Source organism: Lissotriton vulgaris, chromosome 1_1 (genome assembly GCF_964263255.1).
Source record: "Lissotriton vulgaris chromosome 1_1, aLisVul1.2, whole genome shotgun sequence".
In the NCBI taxonomy this organism is placed as follows: Eukaryota; Metazoa; Chordata; class Amphibia; order Caudata; family Salamandridae; genus Lissotriton; species Lissotriton vulgaris.
This window is the reverse complement of record NC_141685.1, coordinates 1,154,243,237-1,154,263,249: the sequence shown is the minus strand read 5'-3', so window position 1 is coordinate 1,154,263,249 and position 20,013 is coordinate 1,154,243,237. Positions and strand designations below refer to the sequence as shown.

At 44.9% G+C, this 20,013-nt stretch overlaps 1 protein-coding gene across 3 annotated transcripts in view; it reads left to right on the top strand.

Moving 5' to 3' along the window:
* SPATS2 (spermatogenesis associated serine rich 2) overlaps window positions 1-20,013 on the top strand; it is a 433,271-nt gene that overhangs the window by 156,220 nt on the left and 257,038 nt on the right. For all 3 annotated transcript variants that reach the window (XM_086964068.1, XM_086964076.1, XM_086964057.1), the window contains 2 exons: window positions 14,522-14,601; window positions 16,511-16,619. In XM_086964068.1, the coding sequence (XP_086820194.1) occupies window positions 14,522-14,601; window positions 16,511-16,619 (189 nt within the window). The remainder of the gene's footprint in view (window positions 1-14,521; window positions 14,602-16,510; window positions 16,620-20,013) is intronic.

Genomic DNA, 20,013 nt, shown 5'->3' with positions numbered 1-20,013 from the left:
ACAAGCTTACAAAATGACATTAGTACTTTTTTGTCCTTTTTAGTTACCGAACCTGGTTGAATAAGTAACTAAAAAGAAAATAAAACGCTCAAAAACATTTTTTTAGGTCTCGCCCTAGCTATCTTTGCCGAGATATTAAGTAAGGGGCTTTTCAAAGTGTTCCCAAAGGCTGCAGGCGGATCGGGTACAGTGCATGTGATCCGGGCGCGAACTCCATTTGTCAGCCTGCAGCCTTTGGGAGCACTTTTGCGGCCGCTTTGATGTTCTCAGTGAGCCGCGCGGCCACTGAGAACATCAAAGCGGCCGCGAAACCTAAAGTGGTCACACACACCGGTGATTACTGCTGAGCGCACATCACTCGGGCACATGCACTGCAAGCTTGATCGCGATCACTTTCACTTTCGCGGGCACATGCTCTGCAAGCTTGATCGCGATCCCTTTTGCGGGCCCGCATTTTTTTCAATTTCGCGGCCGCACGTTTTTGATTTTTCCTTTGGGTGAGGGCTTGTTTCAATTCCAGTTTCCTCTACTCTTCTTTGCCTGTCTCCCTTCATCATTCTCGATGTTTCTTAACTTTTTCCTAAACCCCTCTCGTTCTGTCACAGCTTTCCCCCTTCTCTAAGGTTCCGCATGCCCACCCATGTCCTTTATTTGTAGATCTGTGTGTCCATGTGTTAGCATCTCACCCCTCCCTCTCAGCTTGATACTGCTATTCACACCCCACTCTGTTTGTCACCCCACATCTTCACCCCTCTCAGAGGTTGTAAACTCTGCCCCTTTCTCAGCCTGGCATGCTCCAATTGCCGTTTCTTAAGGCCATCCACACTCTTAGCATGTAATCTTTCCCCCGCTCTCAGCTCGTCGCACCTTGCACCCTCATTCGCGTCATATAAATAATCTCACCCCGCTTTCAGGGATTCACCCATTAATTTCGGATAGTACCCTCTCCTCCCTGCCTGTAATATGTATTCCTCCTTCAAGTGAACACCCATCCTACGTCTACAGCACCCCATTATCAGCTTGTCACACACTATATCCTCTTTCTGACAGAGTCCACCTTTAACCCCATCTGCATGTTGTCCTAACATGTCATCCCTTTCTCTCACCAGTCCCCCATTCTCCTTTGACTATTCCATCTGTCTTTTACCCCCCCACATTTTCAGTCAGTCCTCTGATTTACTTCCAGGACAATAGCATTTCACCCTTCACCCCTCCCACATTAGTTACTTCGTGGCTATAATGGCAGGGCGGCACCCCATGGCCTAACATTCACAGGGAGCAGCGTAACGTGTCACAGAGCTACTTTACTCGATTTGTGTTCGTGGTGCGGGAGGACAGGCGTGTACACACAACAAAGTGTCCTGTTACCTGATACTTGCCTTGAGTGCTAGCTCGTCGTGAGCAACCTGGTGTCCGGAAGCTTTGCGTGGCCCGGATTATCTGTCACGATATATTACACCTCTTGCGACAGTAGAATACTGCATTATGCGTCCCTCAGACCTAGGTAGACCATAGTAGTGGTGCTGGAATAATTTTCAGAGTGGGGTGGGGGGGGGGGGGGGTGCTGCCATTATTGTTACATCACCTAAATCATAGGGATTATGAAAATCCAAGCGTAGCAAATGTGCCAAGCCCATTCAACATTAAAGAGATGAGGGGGGGGGGTGAAGCTGGTGGTGTATTTTGGAGCACTGTTGTGGTTACGCACTGTTGTTACAAACAGCACATTTCCTTTGGAATGGCCACCAAATTTGCATAGACATGCCGTTTTCCTAACAAAACTATGTAGCACAAAAATGATGTGTGGAAATCGACATGGACGTAACTCAGGTCCCTGTGGTGCAAGGGGGCTCCATCAGAGGCCCCAACTCTTCAGCGAGGCCCCATAACACCCAAGGCCAATGAACATATGTGAGATATGAGAGCGGCGGGACACCCCCTTCACATTCTGCAGGTTTCCCCATCATTTTACCTTACGAAACTTGAAATCGTTTATCAGAGTATAGTTATCATTTGCACATCCCCAAGTGAAGGCTCTTGGTATGTTTTGATTCTATAAACATCTTTGGTACCATCACTCTTCAGAATTACCTACAAATGTGCTTCAATTATTTTCTAATTTCTGATGTATTTTGACTGTGTACTATTCATTTACAAGTATTTAGTTGTGTTGTGTGTTAGAAAAATACTGACATCCTACAGCCTTTGTTTTCACTTTCTGTACCTCAGCAAGTTTGTCACCTAGGTCACTTTTACAAAATTCTCTCACTTTGCATCAGAGAAATAAAAGTATACACCAGTTTCTGAATAAGCAGTAATTTGTCAGAAGACATAACAAGATTTTTACCTTTTTGCCATTGTCTTTGAATACACAGAAAACGTGACAAAATAAACACAGAATCTAAAGGCATCTTTATCGTTCATTCACACTCTTAACTCGTTCATTCACACTCTTAACTCCCATATAGGCATTTTTGCGGGTGCTGCTGGACCCCTACTTTTAGCACCTATGGACAGTAGGTCCAAAACATAAGGAGCTTTTACCAGGTCTGAACAGAACACGGACAAGTATGGGTCAGTTGCTGATCTTGAAATGAATTTAGCTTTCTATGGACGCTAACACATGTTTTTCCGATAAGAACACTGTATAAGTCTCTATATGGTAAGAGCTTCCAAAACCATATGAGATATTACCCAGCAACTTTTATACCTAACCTGAGAAGACTTCTTCTCTATTCTTCTTTCCATATTTTTTTACAGCTGCTTGAGTGTGTGTTAAATACCATTCTCTATCGCCCTCACTCTATCGATCGCCCTCACTCTATCGATCGCCCTCACTCTATCTATTGCCCTCACTCTATCTATCTATCTATCTATCTATCTATCTATCTATCTATCTATCTATCTATCTATCTATCTATCTATCTATCTCTATCACTCTATCGATCGCCCTCACTCTATCGATCGCCCTCACTCTATTGATCGCCCTCACTCTATCGATCGCCCTCACTCTATCGATCGCCCTCACTCTATCGATCGCCCTCACTCTATCGATCGCCCTCACTCTATCGATCGCCCTCACTCTAACGATCGCCCTCACTCTAACGATCGCCCTCACTCTAACGATCGCCCTCACTCTAACGATCGCCCTCACCTTAACGATCGCCCTCACTCTATCGCCCTCACTCTATCGCCCTCACTCTATCGCCCTCACTCTATCGATCGCCCTCACTCTATCGATCGCCCTCACTCTATCGATCGCCCTCACTCTATCGATCGCCCTCACTCTATCGATCGCCCTCACTCTATCGATCGCCCTCACTCTATCGATCGCCCTCACTCTGTCGATCTCCCTCACTCTATATATCTATCGCCCTCACTCTATATATCTATCGCCCTCACTCTATATATCTATCGCCCTCACTCTATATATCGATCGCCCTCACTCTATATATCTATCGCCCTCACTCTATATATCTATCGCCCTCACTCTATATATCTATCGCCCTCACTCTATATATCTATCGCCCTCACTCTATATATCTATCGCCCTCACTCTATATATCTATCGCCCTCTATCGATCTATCGCCCTCACTCTATCGCCCTCACTCTATCGCCCTCACTCTATCGCCCTCACTCTATCGCCCTCACTCTATCGCCCTCACTCTATCGCCCTCACTCTATCGCCCTCACTCTATCGCCCTCACTCTATCGCCCTCACTCTATCGCCCTCACTCTATCGCCCTCACTCTATCGCCCTCACTCTATCGCCCTCACTCTATCGCCCTCACTCTATCGCCCTCACTCTATCGCCCTCACTCTATCGCCCTCACTCTATCGCCCTCACTCTATCGCCCTCACTCTATCGCCCTCACTCTATCGCCCTCACTCTATCGCCCTCACTCTATCGCCCTCACTCTATCGCCCTCACTCTATCGCCCTCACTCTGTCGCCCTCACTCTATCGCCCTCACTCTATCGCCCTCACTCTATATATCTATCGCCCTCACTCTATCGCCCTCACTCTATATATCTATCGCCCTCACTCTATCGCCCTCACTCTATATATCTATCGCCCTCACTCTATCGCCCTCACTCTATATATCTATCGCCCTCTATCGATCTATCGATCTATCGCCCTCTATCGATCTATCGCCCTCTATCTATCGCCCTCACTCTATCTATCTATCGCCCTCACTCTATCTATCTATCGCCCTCACTCTATCTATCTATCGCCCTCACTCTATCTATCTATCGCCCTCACTCTATCTATCTATCGCCCTCACTCTATCTATCTATCGCCCTCACTCTATCTATCTATCGCCCTCACTCTATCTATCTATCGCCCTCACTCTATTTATCTATCTATCGCCCTCACTCTATTTATCTATCTATCGCCCTCACTCTATTTATCTGTCTATCGCCCACACTCTATTTATCTGTCTATCTCCCTCACTCTATCTATCTGTCTATTGCCCTCACTCTCTATCTATCTATTGCCCTCACTCTCTATCTATCTATTGCCCTCACTCTCTATCTATCTATTGCCCTCACTCTCTATCTATCGCCCTCCCTTCCTCTTTCTATCTATCGCCCTCACTCTATCTATCGCACCACCACCGCATCACTCAGGGGCACCACAACATCACTATGCGATACCACAGCATCACTGAACGCCAAAGCATCACTCGTCACCAACACAACATCACTCGTCACCAACACAACATCACTCGTCACCAACACAACATCACTCGTCACCAACACAACATCACTCGTCACCAACACAACATCACTCGTCATAAACACAACATCACTCGTCACCAACACAACATCACTCGTCACCAACACAGCATCACTCGTCACCAACACAGCATCACTCGTCACCAACACAGCATCACTCGTCACCAAGACAGCATCACTCGTCACCAAGACAGCATCACTCGTCACCAAGACAGCATCACTCGTCACCAAGACAGCATCACTCGTCACCAACACAACATCACTCGTCACCAACACAACATCACTCGTCACCAACACAACATCACTCGTCACCAACACAGCATCACTCGTCACCAACACAGCATCACTCGTCACCAACACAGCATCACTCGTCACCAACACAGCATCACTCGTCACCAACACAGCATCACTCGTCACCAACACAGCATCACTCGTCACCAACACAGCATCACTCGTCACCAACACAGCATCACTCCGCGCCACCACCGCATCAATCTGTGCAACCATTCAACAACAACTAGTTCAAATATGTTCTCTCAATGTTTCAAGCTTCATTACAAATGTCACAAAAAGATGTTAATATTTCACTTCTGTTCTTGGATTTTCGTCACAATAAAATACACTGAACATAATCTTCATGAAAGTTATTTACAAAAGTTTAAGCTATTGCCATTATAAATTACAATAACTTTTATTTAAGTATTATTAAAAAAAATAAAAGCCATTGTTATTTGTAACATTAATACATCTGTCATGTAAATACAACCCATATTGAATTACAAATGCCATAGGTGTCACGTTTGCGAAAGTTAAAAATATTGGAATTGTAAATGACAAAGCTATTAATTACGCTATTTTCAAAACCAACACATAAATAAAAAAATTGTCATTTACAATACCAATAGCTCAAACTTTCCTAATGCTAGACCTATTGCATTGCAAATGCTTGTTTATTAAGGCGGGCGGGGGAGTGGAAGCAACTCGGGAATGGCAGTGGGAACGGCGAAGCAGCACTAGAGAGGGTGGCTGCAAATGGTGAAGTAACATGGGGTTGGTGAGGGTGTGCTGAAGCAAAACTGAAGGGGACACGAAAGCAACTGTTTGAAGGCTGGAGGGGACACAAAAGCAAGAGGGGGTAGGATCGGAGCGAAAGCAACAGTGGTTTGGGGAAAGCAACATGGTGGACGTGGGTGATGGGAAGCAGTGGGTCCAAGCACAGGGGCAAGCGTAAAAGGGAGGAGGCAGGGAGAAGCAGTTGGACAACAAAGAGCAACACTGGGTGCAGTGGCATAGACATGCACACGGGAGACGGCTCCAGCACACACACACTAATGGGTTGCCTCACAAAAAATAAGTAGTGCTTGAAAGCAAGCAGCGATGCCAGTCAGTCGAAGATATTGTAAAGAGGTAATGCTCCATGCAGGGGACAAACACAAGGGACAGGGAACCAATGGTAAACCATGAGTTGGCTCGAATCTTCTCTATGTTCTTGGAGCGTCAAATTGTGCCTCTTAGCAGCCCATGCCCATGCTCTGGAAATGAGAACGATGGGTGGGGTTCAATGGTGGTAATAATAATAATAATAATATTCCACATATGTAAAGCGCGAACCATCACCCTAGGGTCTCTAGGCGCTGGGGGCCGTCAGGAAGATTATATAGTGCTGGGCCAGCCCCGGGATCGAACCGTGATCCTCAGATTCCGGAGTCATTCAACCTGGCCGCGGCGCCACACCTCCCGCATGGTATGAGAGTAAACTGGCACTTGGAAAGCTACACACCCGCAGTAGAGAATATAAAACAGAAGTTCTTAAGAAAAATACTTGCAGCTTCCTGGTCTCTGAAGAATCAGAATTTTGCCAAAATCAAAGAGATTCTGATCTGTGCTTTTCCGCCAAAGCCATTACAACTTCAACGGCTGTGTCTCCATAAGAAAATGAATAGTTCTACAGCCGTAATTGGGCTTGATTCTCTGGTGATATCCCTCAATAAATAGATGCAGTTGTGCTACATTCATGTTGAGTAGCAAGATGTTATACCTACTTGCAAGTAAATAAATGTTTCTTTTGAAGACTGTGTTTTTTCTCACATATGCCTTTGTTGGCAGTCTTATGGAATTGTCCTTGTGTTGGTGCTCGTTTAACTCTTTGCTTGGGTTGAAATGATACTTTTATAGCTCGTCATTCTTATGGCACCTCAGATTGTAGCCAGACTCGTTTCCTTTCCGCTGATCTTGTTGGACCTCATTGAGGATTGCCATTCAGTTGGTGCTCATTGAACGGATCGTTGCGCCATCAGTCTTTAAGATCTTGGTTGTATCGGGCCTCCATTCTCCCTTCTGTAAGTAGCCGGAAATAATGTTGAAGTCAGAAATGAACCACACCCATGAGTTTCTCACTTTCCTTTCCTGCAGAGCCTACTTCTGAGTTTCGTTTCTGGCATGCTTGTCAGAGAAGCCCAGCTCCTGTTACGTGCAAGGTTGCTGTCACCTCCCACACAATATCTATTGAACATAGTTCACCTTGAGTAAAGGTCAGCAGCTACTTCCACATCACACCTGCTATCTCCTGCAGGTCTGTGCCCCTGCACATAGACTTCCTTCTGTAGATGCTTCCCCCTTTCCTTTTATGATCATCTTCAGGACTTTTCTTATTCTTTTTCGACCGTCTGCTGCAGGGCTTATCCCTTACACCATGTACTTGTACCCAAGCTCCCATGTCCCCTAAGAACAAACCAGTCCAATGCGACATTGTGCAGTGGCTTCTGGATGACTATCAGTTTGTTGCAGTTGCCACTTAGATAACCATCTGTTATATAAATGTACAGATTGTACCTAAAAAAAGGTTCTAGGATCGGCGAGGCAAATGTAATTGGAAACTACTGCACATAAGGTGAAGCCCTACGCTTTACACTCACTTGATGTTAACCTGTTCACCGGTTGATTACTGTAGTCCGGCATTTAAAGAAGTGACTCTTGGCATACATGGTGTAAGGATCTCCAGTAGTTGAATTGTGGGAAGGTCTTTTGGTGTTAGCAGCAAAACCCCACAAGCATTGGCAAAGCCAATAGGACTTGAATATGCAAGATCTATTGGCTGTGTCAGTTTTTTTTTTAGGCATGTTGTTCAGCAGATAGGCTGTGCATTGTGGCTGAAGAGGGAAAAAAAGCTGTTAGGCCAACAGAGTGCTTTTAAAAAACAATTTGTTAATTAACTTTCAACCATCCTGCACAGCAGCTGCGCTGCTGTACAACATATCAAACAAGCATTGGCATAGCCAATAGGTCTCGCCTTTGGGACCTTATAAGTGCTTAGCCATGCAATAGTTGATGCTGTTGAACCAAGGATATTGTGCTGCATAACTAAATACTTATAAGGTCCCAAAAGTGAGACCTATTGGCTATGCCAATGCTTGTTTATATATTGCACCCAACATATAGTATTGTCATTTCTGATTAAAGAAAAACCCTGGAAGAGAAGCACCCATCTGTTGAACTATTTTTTAACATATATCATTGCAAACAAGCAATTTTTAAGTGTGCCCTATGGGCTGTTTTAGCTGTCTCGTCAGCCTTCTGTTTTCAGTAAAATTCATAATGAAAACACATACACATAGGGGCTTTGGATAATCTGTCTTCAATCATTGGCTTATGCAGCTGTCATTCATGTTTTGCTTCCACACACCAAAGCGTACAACATGGGGCAATGGCTCAGACTACTTAATCCCTTGGCTGTCTTGAACCCTGAGTGATAGAAGTGTGCCTGATCAGATGTGCACAGCCACCTCAAAGAAGGCCAGGTCTGGTGTGACGGGACTGTTGGGTCACTTCATTGATTTGTATGTGTTAGACAATTTTATGCATACTTCATGTTTGAAGGAAATATATAGCAAATAAATATTAATGCATTGCATGCTCGTCAAGCCAGACCTACGGACTTTGCTAGTGTTTGTTTTTTCTGCAAACCAGTTGTTACCTCAGTCTGACAGTTATGTACCAATGGTAACATGTTTTAGGAAGACAAGGCACCGGCTTCTGAGGTGTATGTGTAAACCTCAACTCTTGGAGTATGACTCTGGCAAGAAAACTCATCTGTTCAAAGCACTTGCTGCAGAGATCTGAGTGGAAATTCCGGTAAAATGTTTGAATCGTCTTAAAACTTCTTGGAGGGTAAATTGCCTTCTGTAGAACATGTGTAAAACCTGTAGGTGACCGATTCAAACAGTAACAAGATATGACAGTGGAGCCCTGGATTTGTGACCGAGATCCCTATATAGCCTGCAGACCACATGTTCACAGCATGGCAAATATTACAGTTAGCTCTAAGCCTGCTGCAAACATTTCCATATTAATCAGGCAGGTCATTTTAAAACACTGTGAATTGACAATGTGCAATGCAGACTATTAGTACACAGGTCCCATCACAAATTGGACCCCCCTTTGCAAACCCGCTAGTACATCAAGTTTGCAAATGGGAATAGTACATCAGGCCCTACATTTCTTCTCCTTGCTCTATAATATGACAGGACAATTAAACAATATTGGTTCAAAACCATTACAAATGCTAGTGATACACCCAAAATAGCTACCATTGTGAATCCGTGGGTGACTTTCTACTGCCAGCTTATGCACCGAGGGACACAATCAAGCTAAACGCCAAGTCTGCAATATTTCAAGACTCAAAAGCTTAAAAATGTCTCACTCTGCACATGATCTAAACCTAGCAGTTCAGGCTACGTTGATTTCTTGATTAGACTGTAGTTAAGCTCTCCTCAAAGGCCTCCTACAAAACATACTTGCCCCCTCTAAGAGCGGTTCTTCATGCTGCTGTCAGCTTTCTAATACAAACAAGCATTGGTAAGGTCAACTGTTCTCACCATTTCGACCTCTTGGCAATGTTGTTTAACGAGGCTGTACAGCATTGGCATCAATTTTTTTTTTTGCTGAGGTTGTGCAGTATTGGGAAAAAAAAAAAAGAGGCAATGACCTGCCCGCCCCTTGACGCTATGGCGGCTCAGGGTAATGAATGGTGTATGCTCGAGCACTCAGGTGTCCCAATATTATGCTATCCATTGGGTACTCTGTGGCCCACTCTGTACTATGCTGTCTGATGTGCACTGTGCAATATTTACTTTCTAGTGAGAAGTCTGTAAACAGGTAGTACGTACCGTGCTCTCAGAGCCCAGAGACCCCTCTCGTTGGACCGGTCCCAGAGAGAATATCCTTCCTCGCTATGGTCAGAATATTGCCTGTCCTCAAATTAATAGAGCGCAGACTTGGGACACTCTGGGCGACTGGGGTGGGGTTCCGTGGGACACAGGCTGCCAGGGGGAAGAGATGGAGCTTGAGCAGCTGGCCATCTCCTGCCATTCAGGAGGGCGGGGGTTGGTTATCGAAAAAAGAAACTGCTTCAGTGTGAAATGCGACATTTGCTCGTTTGAGGCCTGGGGATATCGCCAGCAAAGCAGCGGTCTCAGGGGACTCTTTCAAGATGCAAAGGAGGACGAGAGGCAGGAGAGACCGTAGACAGCTTGGAAGGACAGCTAAGCAAAAAAGGTGGATTTCCAGGCACAAATTGTAACGCGTGCGGAAAACGTGCAATTGTTTTTGAAGAAAGCAAACACATTGACAAAGCTAGAGAATTCCAGCTTATGACTCGGCCGTGAAAGCGAAAGTGATGGCAGGGAAGCGCTCTGTGGTGGGGGAGGGGCAGAGCGAGGCGCTTGGAAGAGCAAGGCTTAATGATCCATTAAAACCACATGGCAGCTGCGCGCGTGCACACGCTCGTGAATGCAAGCTTGAGGCCAGGAAAAGATTGTGGTAGCACTTTTAAAAGCCACTAACTAAATGTCTTGTGAATCAGCACATGCGCTGACTCAGCGCGACCTAAAAAATAACTTTGACAAAGCCAAATATCTCTATTTGGCTTTGTCCATTTTTTTCAAGCTATGTTGTAAAAACGAAAAGGAATGAAAAAGCGCCATGACGAGGCCAACATTGAGTGCTGGATAGCATCTACTCATATATATTTTTAAAATGTATTATTAATTATTCTGTATTACTTCACGACATTCTGCTATACAAATGGCTAAAAACAACTTTGACAAATGGGTTGTTCTCGGTGTTCTATACTGTGAACAAAGGGTAAAACGGATATCAAAGTCAAGTTTCAGTTACTCTAACTGGAATTTGCCGAATTAATAAGGAACATCTTTTATTACAATTAATGGGTTTCGTGTTTGGCTAACTACAACATTGAATGTTATTCAATTATGTTTTTTTTTTTTACTTTGGGAGATAGAAAGGATAGCGTCAAAATGGAATTCCTGTTCTTCCATGCAAGACAATTCCATGCAAAACAACATTGTGAGAAATTGGCCTGATACAAGGTGATCACTAGAACTAGTGAGCATCATATATCAGGCCAAACAACCCTTATGGTGATTGGTTGTAAGTCAACCTTCTAGACCAGCTATCCTAATGGTAGCATGGGCAAATCAGTCTTAGGCTCAACTCTTTTGGCATTTGAAGCCAGCTGTTTTACCACATATAACCCCTTGAATACCAGATTAAAGGACACCACACAGATTGTTATGAAAATAAACAATATCTTTATTACTAACAAACACCTCTGAACTCTTTATGAGATCAGAGGGCTAAGCACATAACAATACTCTTCAGAAAAATACAATAAGTCGCACAAATTACAATGGTGCCCTAGGGGCACGACAAACCATATACTAAGTAAATGGTATAAGTAGAACGATAGAAGAAATGAGGATGCCCAGAGGCTGTAGAATCGCTGGGGCTACACTACCCTAACCTTAGGTAAGGAGCAGCAGGCCCACGGGACGCGTGTGCAGTGTTAGAACACACACGCGGGTTTCAATGCAAAGTCAATGGGCACGAACAATTCACAAAATAGGTAAGTAAAGACAGTTCCGACTGGTTGAGACTGAAACTAAAGGATACCTGGACACTAGGAGAGTCAATCTACCTATGAGCACCGAAATGCTCTCGTTACCTCACCCACGGGCTGCGGGTGCATAGGTGTGAAAGTGTCGGGTTTCCGCGTTGAAGTCAATGGAGCCTTGGAGAAAGATGCTGCAGGCGACCAGGAGGAAGATGTCCGGAGTGATCCAAGGGCGGATCGAGGAAGATGGAGACCTGAAAGCAGAGGGGACAATGTTCAAAGTCACTAGCCAGTGACCGGAGTGGAACCAGGAAGGAACCAGGTGATGTCGTTGCGATCAGGTGAAGAGGTGACGCTTGACTCTGTAGCCACGTGAACCAGGAGGTGTCTTCGACGACCAGGATGGAGGCACGAGCTGTCCCACGCAGGCTCTCGCTGTCGGCGGTGTCTGTTCCAGGTTCGGAGTCAACAGGCCTTGGCAAAGGCAACCCACGCGGCAAGTGAAGACGGCGTCTGGTGCGAACCAGGAGGGTCCGGGGTACTTCTCTTTTGGAAGGAAGCAAAGGCCAGTCTGGAGCAACCAGACCAGCGGTGTAGATTTCAAGGTTCGTCGTCTAGGAGGTCACTAGCCAGCCGGCAAGTGACCAGACAACGCGTCGAGCAGCAATCAAGCATAAGGGCCCCATGCAGATCTCGTGGATGCTGGAGGGCTGGTCTTCGGTGCAGGAGCTGCTCGGGGCTGGGGCTTCTCAATCCCCAAAGCACTTTCTCGAGGGTGACTCAGAGGTCGTGCTGGAAGCGAAGTGAAGTTCTTCAAAGATGGCCGGTCCCACGTGTCTCGTCGCACCCACGGGTCTCAGCTGTGCTGCAGATGTGGGTAGAGGTCGGAGAGGTCTGAGAGTCCGGGTCTCGTCGAGCTCTGAGGTCTGGTTCCGGCAGGAAGGACGACAAAGTTAACCGCTAGGACGCTTGATGGTGCCTGCTTGTGCAGGGTGGTCACTCCTTGGCCACAAGGGAGATTTCTTCAGTCTTCTGTGGAGCAGAACGTCGAACTCCAGAGTTTCTTCTTGTAAAGTTGTTCAGATAATCTAATTTGGAATGGGACCAGCTCCTACCTTTATTCTGCTAAAGGGGGCTGTACTAGTGACTAGGTCCCTCCCATGGGTGGGACCAGGACGGGGGGTGGTTACACCCCATATCCTTTTCCGGTTTCGCGCCAGAGCTGGGGCTGGAGTGCCCCAGCAACTGGTTTGAACCGGGGTATGCTCAGGGACACCTTGTGTGCCCCAGGCATGTCTCATTCCTTTCAGCCCTGCCTATCCGGATACACAAAGTCCTGTCTGGGGTGGTGCTGGCACCTCCCCAGGCAGGAAACCCTTTGTCCAGGCCTCCCTCGCTGGAAGGACTCCCAGCAGCAGGAGGTCAGACTTGTGTCTGTGACAGCAGCATCCATTTTGTGATGCTGAGGCTCGGGTTAACTTTAACCGAGGTTACAGTTACATACATGTCTTATCCCTCTAGAAGGGTGGAATGCTACCCCCGTCACCAGAACTGGTGAGGGGGTAGTATTCCAAAGCATATGACACCTTACACGACATGTTTCGATAATGCTATGCCAAAGTTAGCAATAACCGCAAGGATTATAATGCCCTTAAGAGTATATGGTATAGCGTTATCATGGAACAGCTATAAGGACATGGTTCCGAAAGCTACAGACAGGCTCAGCTCATGCTAGAGCACCATCTCACATAATTCCAAGCACTCTGCCTTCAGGATTGATAAGGCCTGCCATAGGAGTGACTTATAGGAGTATATGTGTCCATTTTGGGGTTAGATGTAGGTATACTATATCTACAGCAAAGGGTGATTACACCACCTTGCCCCAGCTGTGTTACCAGCCAGTTGTGTCTGTTTAGATGGCCAGCCAGGGGTGGCATAATACATGCTGAAGCCCCTGGTAGGCCTTGGGTGCACTTATGCCCTGGGTACCTATGGTACACTGTACAAGGACTTACAAGAGTGACCCAATACCAATTGGTAAATGCACCTAAAGTACATGAGTGTCAATTTAGAGAGAGAACAGCTAGGCTGTGGGTCTGATTAGCAGGTCCACAGCCAGGGAAAGTCGTAAACCAGTGAAGCAAAAAGCAAAAATCTGGGGTGACCATAGGATTGCAGAACCTACTCTCCTACAAACATTATTCATTATTGGTACATAACATTTTGAATACGATCTACTCAATGCGCATCCTTTTCTTCCTTGAGAAATATTTGTATTTTATAGCATTCTGACACCTTTGGTGTCAGTGGGTGTAATAATTTCATAATAGCTATATAATGCCACATAATGTTTCCTAATTTGGCTTTAATCGCAAAATATGCTGCACAGTCTTACTTGCTTTTCTGCATAATTGGCCTTTTCTTGTGAAATAATTGATTGATCTAGTGCTTAATTTAGCCCTTCTTTGCTCATAAGTGCTATGCTATGCCATGCCATAAACTATATACAGAGATGCTCCATTTTGTAGTGGCTCCGGTGTCCTCCAGTAGCATCCATTTTATAGACACTCCCTTGAGAGGTCACTGATCACCCATGTGCAGCCTTTCCAGAACTCTCACCACAATCACTCTGTTGTTAAACCTCACTTACTTTTGTCCTTCTGTGATGTTAGATGCATGCGGAGGAGGAGACCTTGCAGATCATTGACTTCAAGTTTCATATCACAGTCTAAAATATGAATCTCAAACACCATTACTGGCACCTTTACGTGGCGAGGCACCAGAATGGATTCCAAGTCCCCTGTTCGCACCCTAAGCCTCGAACCCGCTTTTTGGTTGCAAGCTCACCTTATTGTGCTCTTTATCCTTCAGATCCAACGGGGTTCGTCTTCGATGTCCAGTCTAACACGGTGCTAGCCCAGGGCGGCTCTTATGAAAACATGAAAGAAAAGGTAAGATAAGAATCTCTGCTTGCCCAGAATACAGATATAGCTCTGTGATTTGTGCGATTTGTAAAGCACAAAGTCTGCCTTAGCCTTTTGACACGGAGTGTTTGTGTCGTTATATTTTGCGCATCCTGTGTTTGTGTGTCAGTATTTTTGTCCTGTGTCCCTCTGCTCCAATGTCTGTCCTTCTTTCCTGATGGCGGTCTCTCCGTGGCCAAATATGTGCGTCTCATGTGATGTCAGTACCTCTCCGTGCCGGGAAGTAAGACAAAAATGCACACTCATTTCACCAGTAGACATGCTGCTGCCATTGGTACCTAAAACCAGACACTGGGTCTCAAAATGAGCTCCGCAGGCCTCCACTGTTATAAAACTGTTGTTGTTTCACTGTTCTAATAGGGTACCGAGAACCCAATGGTGCCCCGTGAGTGTTCAGATAATACAGTATTTAGCACCGAGCTATGCAAATGAAAGGCAGTTTCACTAAACAGTTTCAGAAATAAAACATTGTATTCGGTGTTTACAGTATACTGTGGTGCACATTTATGATGAAATTGAGATCCTGAAAAGGACTTCAACCTGTGTAGAAAAAAGAAACACAAAACTAGCATTTGAAAACGAGGCTATAAAATATTAAGCTTTTGTGCTGTAGTGATAAGTGGCCTGCGGGTCGTTGCTTTAGGATTAAGATTTACGTCTCACAACAAAATATTTACATATGAAATGAAGCAAATTTAGAGTAGGCTGAATAGTTTATAAAAGAACCCGAATTTTCTGTTGCTTCTCGAAAAGCTGTTTTTGTGTAAGTGGCTTCAATCCTGGTTTATAACTTCTGGAGGTGTCTCCAATAAATGTTAAGTTTTGGACCATTTTGTTAGGCAAGCACCTCTCTACAAACATTGTTCGTAGCTGTCCCTTCTTCTGCTAGCTCTGAAGGTGTGTGTTTTCTCCTGAAACACGAAGCAAAGCACAGGAACGGGCGGATTTAAGCCAAAATTGCAGATGCATCTCTGAGGCCGAGGGGCAGGAATATTATGAAATTATTCGGAATGAAAATCCCATTCAGCCAGCCTATTAGCTTGTCCACTTCAGGGATTTTCTGCAAACCATATCTCACCTTGTTTCCTCATTGCTGTGGAATTGCTGGATGATCAAGTCACTTCTTGACTTGTCTTTTTTTGCCTTCCACTAAGATACTGGCTGGTTACATTTCCTGGTGCCCCTGCTGTCACTACTTTACATCCTTCAAAGTTGTTGGTATGTTATGAGAACAAATATAAAGCTTTACCTTTCTTCGTAATAACTTGGTGGAAGAGACTCCCCATCTCTCTGTACTGATATCCACTCCAATTTAACACCTGTAAATATATTCATCCATGAAGCCGGTTGGAAAAAGATTCCATAATATCCACAGTATTGTAGCTTTTGACGAGGTCCTGGTAGCCTAGTAGCACTCCAGGAATGGCCAGAGGGTGGCTGTTGCCACATGACATTCCTGGAGGCTTTCGGAGTGAGGTGTGGCCTTAAGGGGCTGAAGCATGGTGTTTTACCAGTTTAGCCCTCTACCTCAATCTCTCGGTCTCTGTCATGTAATCTTTTCTTTCTCGATCCTTCCTCCCATGATTGTGCTCATGAGAGGGCCCATAGCCCACCCAACAGAATATCATTTCTTGATTCAAGTTATTACTACATATGATTCCTCATCCTGTGGAGGTATCACATGTTCAGCTCAAAAACACGTTAAGCTTCACTTGTCCTTAGATCAAGCCTGTTCCCAAACATCTGCTGGTGCCATTACTTTCTCAGTTTAATCCCCTGAGCACCAGGACTATGCTTTTTCTACTGTTATTTACTTAACTTTTCTTTGCGTTTGAGGATTGCCCGAAACAAACTTCAGGTGTGCTTTCTCTTCTAGATCACAGCAGTGCGTGCAGTGGTCCCAAACAAGAGCAACAATGAAATTATCTTAGTCCTGCAGCATTTTGACAACTCTGTGGACCGGGCAGTGCAGGCCTTCATGGAAGGTAACTTTGCAAACTTTGGGGGCTCTAGGGAAAAGTTGGGAGTTTTGGGGGCCACCATTATGTGCTTATAAGAGTTTTTTGGTCTGTGAGACATTGAGGATATTTTCATGGTTTGTAAGGGAATGCCAGGAGCTTTGAGGACAATAAGGTTAGGGTCCATATTTTTGGCCTGTAATGATGGGAGCTATATTAAGGTGATGATGTAGTCTTGAGAAACTGAAGTACAATGGGAGCTTTGGTGTGGTGAGAGAACTTTGGGAGCTTTGTGGCAATGAGGTGTGCTTTTGGGTTTCAAGGAAAGGAAGGTTTTAGGCTGTGAGGTAAGAATGGAAGCTTGGGGCAGTCGTTAAGGATAGATTTGCAGTATGAATTTGGTATCGATTCACATACTTTACAGAATCTGCCGGCTAGATATTGAACCGTTCACTATTTGTTTAGACTATTTTCAAATCAATTGTGACATTAAGTGAAAACTCACAACACCATTCACTTGGGATTGATATTCAGATTTGTTCCTGCGGAGCACTTGATGGCTCAGATACACTTTCTGTGCGTCATTGAGTGCTATGAATAAGATTACCTTTGCTGGAGACTAAAACTTAGTTGAAGAAGGTTTGTGCCATCGGCTAAGTGCTATGGCTAAAAAAAAATGACACTTTTTTCACTTGCTTTAACTTTCCAGGTGCTATTATGAAAAGTGATGAAAGGGCAGATAACACAACCACAATGAGTTTCACCCTAAAACAGCTGTCATCGCAGTCTCAACTCTTGTGGCATTGGTGCATAAAATGGAAGCTATTGCTTCCAGGAGCTCTGGGATATTTTGTGGAACTCTTTCCTGCTCTATCATCAATGCCATTAAAGGTTTACATTAACATACTAGCTTAATTTATGCAATCGGTACACTCCACCCTAAAACTAGGAGGACATCTGTGGCATTCAAGGAATTTGTGCGTAGGCCGAGTGCATTGACCACCACACTAATGGCTGATACCGAAAGTGATATCCGGGAAAGCTACTTGAACCATTTGATTCTCAAACTAAGGTCCGTGAAAAAGAGTCCTCTTACTCCAAAATATCCTATGGGGCATATCTGTAATGAACCTCAACCTCCCTAGGAGGCTTATCTTGACGTCAAACAAGATCTCAGATTCGAGGAACTCTGTTGTTGCACACTGTCAGAAGGGATCGTTTTTTGAAAACTTCAACATAGAATGGGAAAATGCTGGGTATGGTGCTGCTCTATTCAAAACTGGTGTGACTAGGAGCCTCTTAATCATCGTACCAGCATCCGAGGAAGATTGCTGTATTTCTCTTAGCAGTGGGAGGCATTCACCGCAAAGAGATGGGTGCTGGCTGCGATGTTCTCTTCTAGTACCCCCGTAAGGTCTTTCGCCACAGAGATGGGGAATAACTCTCAAGATACTTCATGTTGTGCAAGAATCAGTATGTGATTAGTTGAATAGAGACCAGCATTTTAGACCGTAATGCATCAGTCAACCAACTAAGATTCACAGCTTAGTTGAAATACTTAAGTTGACTACTGCTTATAACGTTCGATTCTGAGGATTGATGTGTAGATTCCTAGGGACCATTCTGTGTACTAATGGAAGAAGAAATTTTCCTTAAGAAGGATTCTTTAACTCTTCTGAATGTCCTCATGTCTGACACAGAGAACATCCATTGAGCCACGAGTGTGTTAGAATGCAGATGTGCCCTTGCAGGAGTGCCTCGTCAGTGAGTTTGATATTGGACAGGTCTTGTAGAATCTCTTAAATAGTTGAATTCCCAAAATCTGCAAGTGAGAAGAGTTTTAGAGATTGTGAATAGCACTTCCCTGGGAGGGGTGAAGGTGGGGGGGTTGTGTCCCCTTAATGCACAGCGTGTTGTCCATTAGTTTATGATAAATCAGTCTAGAACAAGTTAGTCATGTTTTCATAAGTTGAATTTATTCACTTTAAATATTGCTTTAATTCACATGAATTTGAACCGAAACCAGTAGAACCAAAAAAGCTCCAAATTATTTTCCCAATTGGTAGTTTCAAAGCATTTCGGCAACTGGGAGTCCTTCATCAGGGGAATATTAAACTCCTAAAAAATGATTCATAAAGGCTGGGGGTCACTGACCAGTGTTGTTCATGCCTATGAACTTCAAACTTAAACATTACTTGTCTATGTTAGAAAAAGATATTCCAGTGGTTCAATGGTGACTTCTCTGTCATGCAATACAGAAGATTGTGTCTGTGACATACTAGTTAAATTAACCGGATGACAATATCACATTGCTTCAATGGTGAAAACGTTGGCTTAAAGAATAGTGGTGCACCGCTTTTTGAATAAATGCACAAGGGGGAGGACACTTCCTAGGGAGGTGTGCAGAGTGTTGCTCACTCCTAAAGGGAAAGAGTGACAAATAGAGGGAGGGGGAGGTGGGTGCTAGGCCTTGGGCTCAATCTTGAGAGGGGAACAACAAGTCTTGTCCCTTGTTGCCCTCACACACCCCGAAGGATATCATGCTTCATCATTGGGCAGTTGCTCCTCGTCGGGCTGGCGCTGCAATTCCCTACGGGTCCCTTTGTTGGAGATTGTCTGCGAACTGCCGTATGGTGCATGCGGGTGTGCTGGGGGAGTCCTAAGTGGGAAGTGTGCAGAGTGCGTGCAAAGGTTCAAATTGACTACGGGTTATCAATGGTATAGGTTTTAATAGGACCGTTCCTGTGTCAAAATAAAAGACCTATAGGTCAGGTGTTACCTCTAAAGCGTAATGTGCCTGGGTAACTCAAAAGGTCAACATGTTTCGTGCCTCTGGGGTTCCGTAGGATCTGTGGCGCTTCTTCAGGACCAGGTGTGTGTTAAGTGCGGTGTGGTGCACGTGATAATAAAGTGATACACAAAGCAGTGAATAATGTATATGTAAACAGAGGGTATAGTCGCCCTGTAAGGAAATGAGGGCAGGCCCAAACCTGTGACTATTACCGGTGGACTACAACTAAATAGTTGAGACTGCTCCCTGACTGACAGCCTAGAAAATGGGGGGAGAAGTACTGCCAGGCAGACGTGAGGCACGGGTAGGTGCAGACGAGCCAGCACCCAAATAAATTCCCTGGTAAGGTGCGGGCAGCCCACGTTCCTAGCCTTGGGAGTACTTCTCCAAAGCTCCAAATAATTTTCCCAATCGGTAGTCCCAATGCATTTCAGGATACTGGGAACCCTTCATCAGGGGGTTATTAAACGCCTAAAAAATTAAGCAGAAAAGCTGGGGTCACTGACCAGCGTTGTTCATACGTATGAATTTCAAACGTATACATTGTCTATGTTAGAAAAAGATATTCCAGTGACTGCTCTGTCATGCAATACGTACGATTGTGTCTGTGACATACTAGTTAAATTAGCC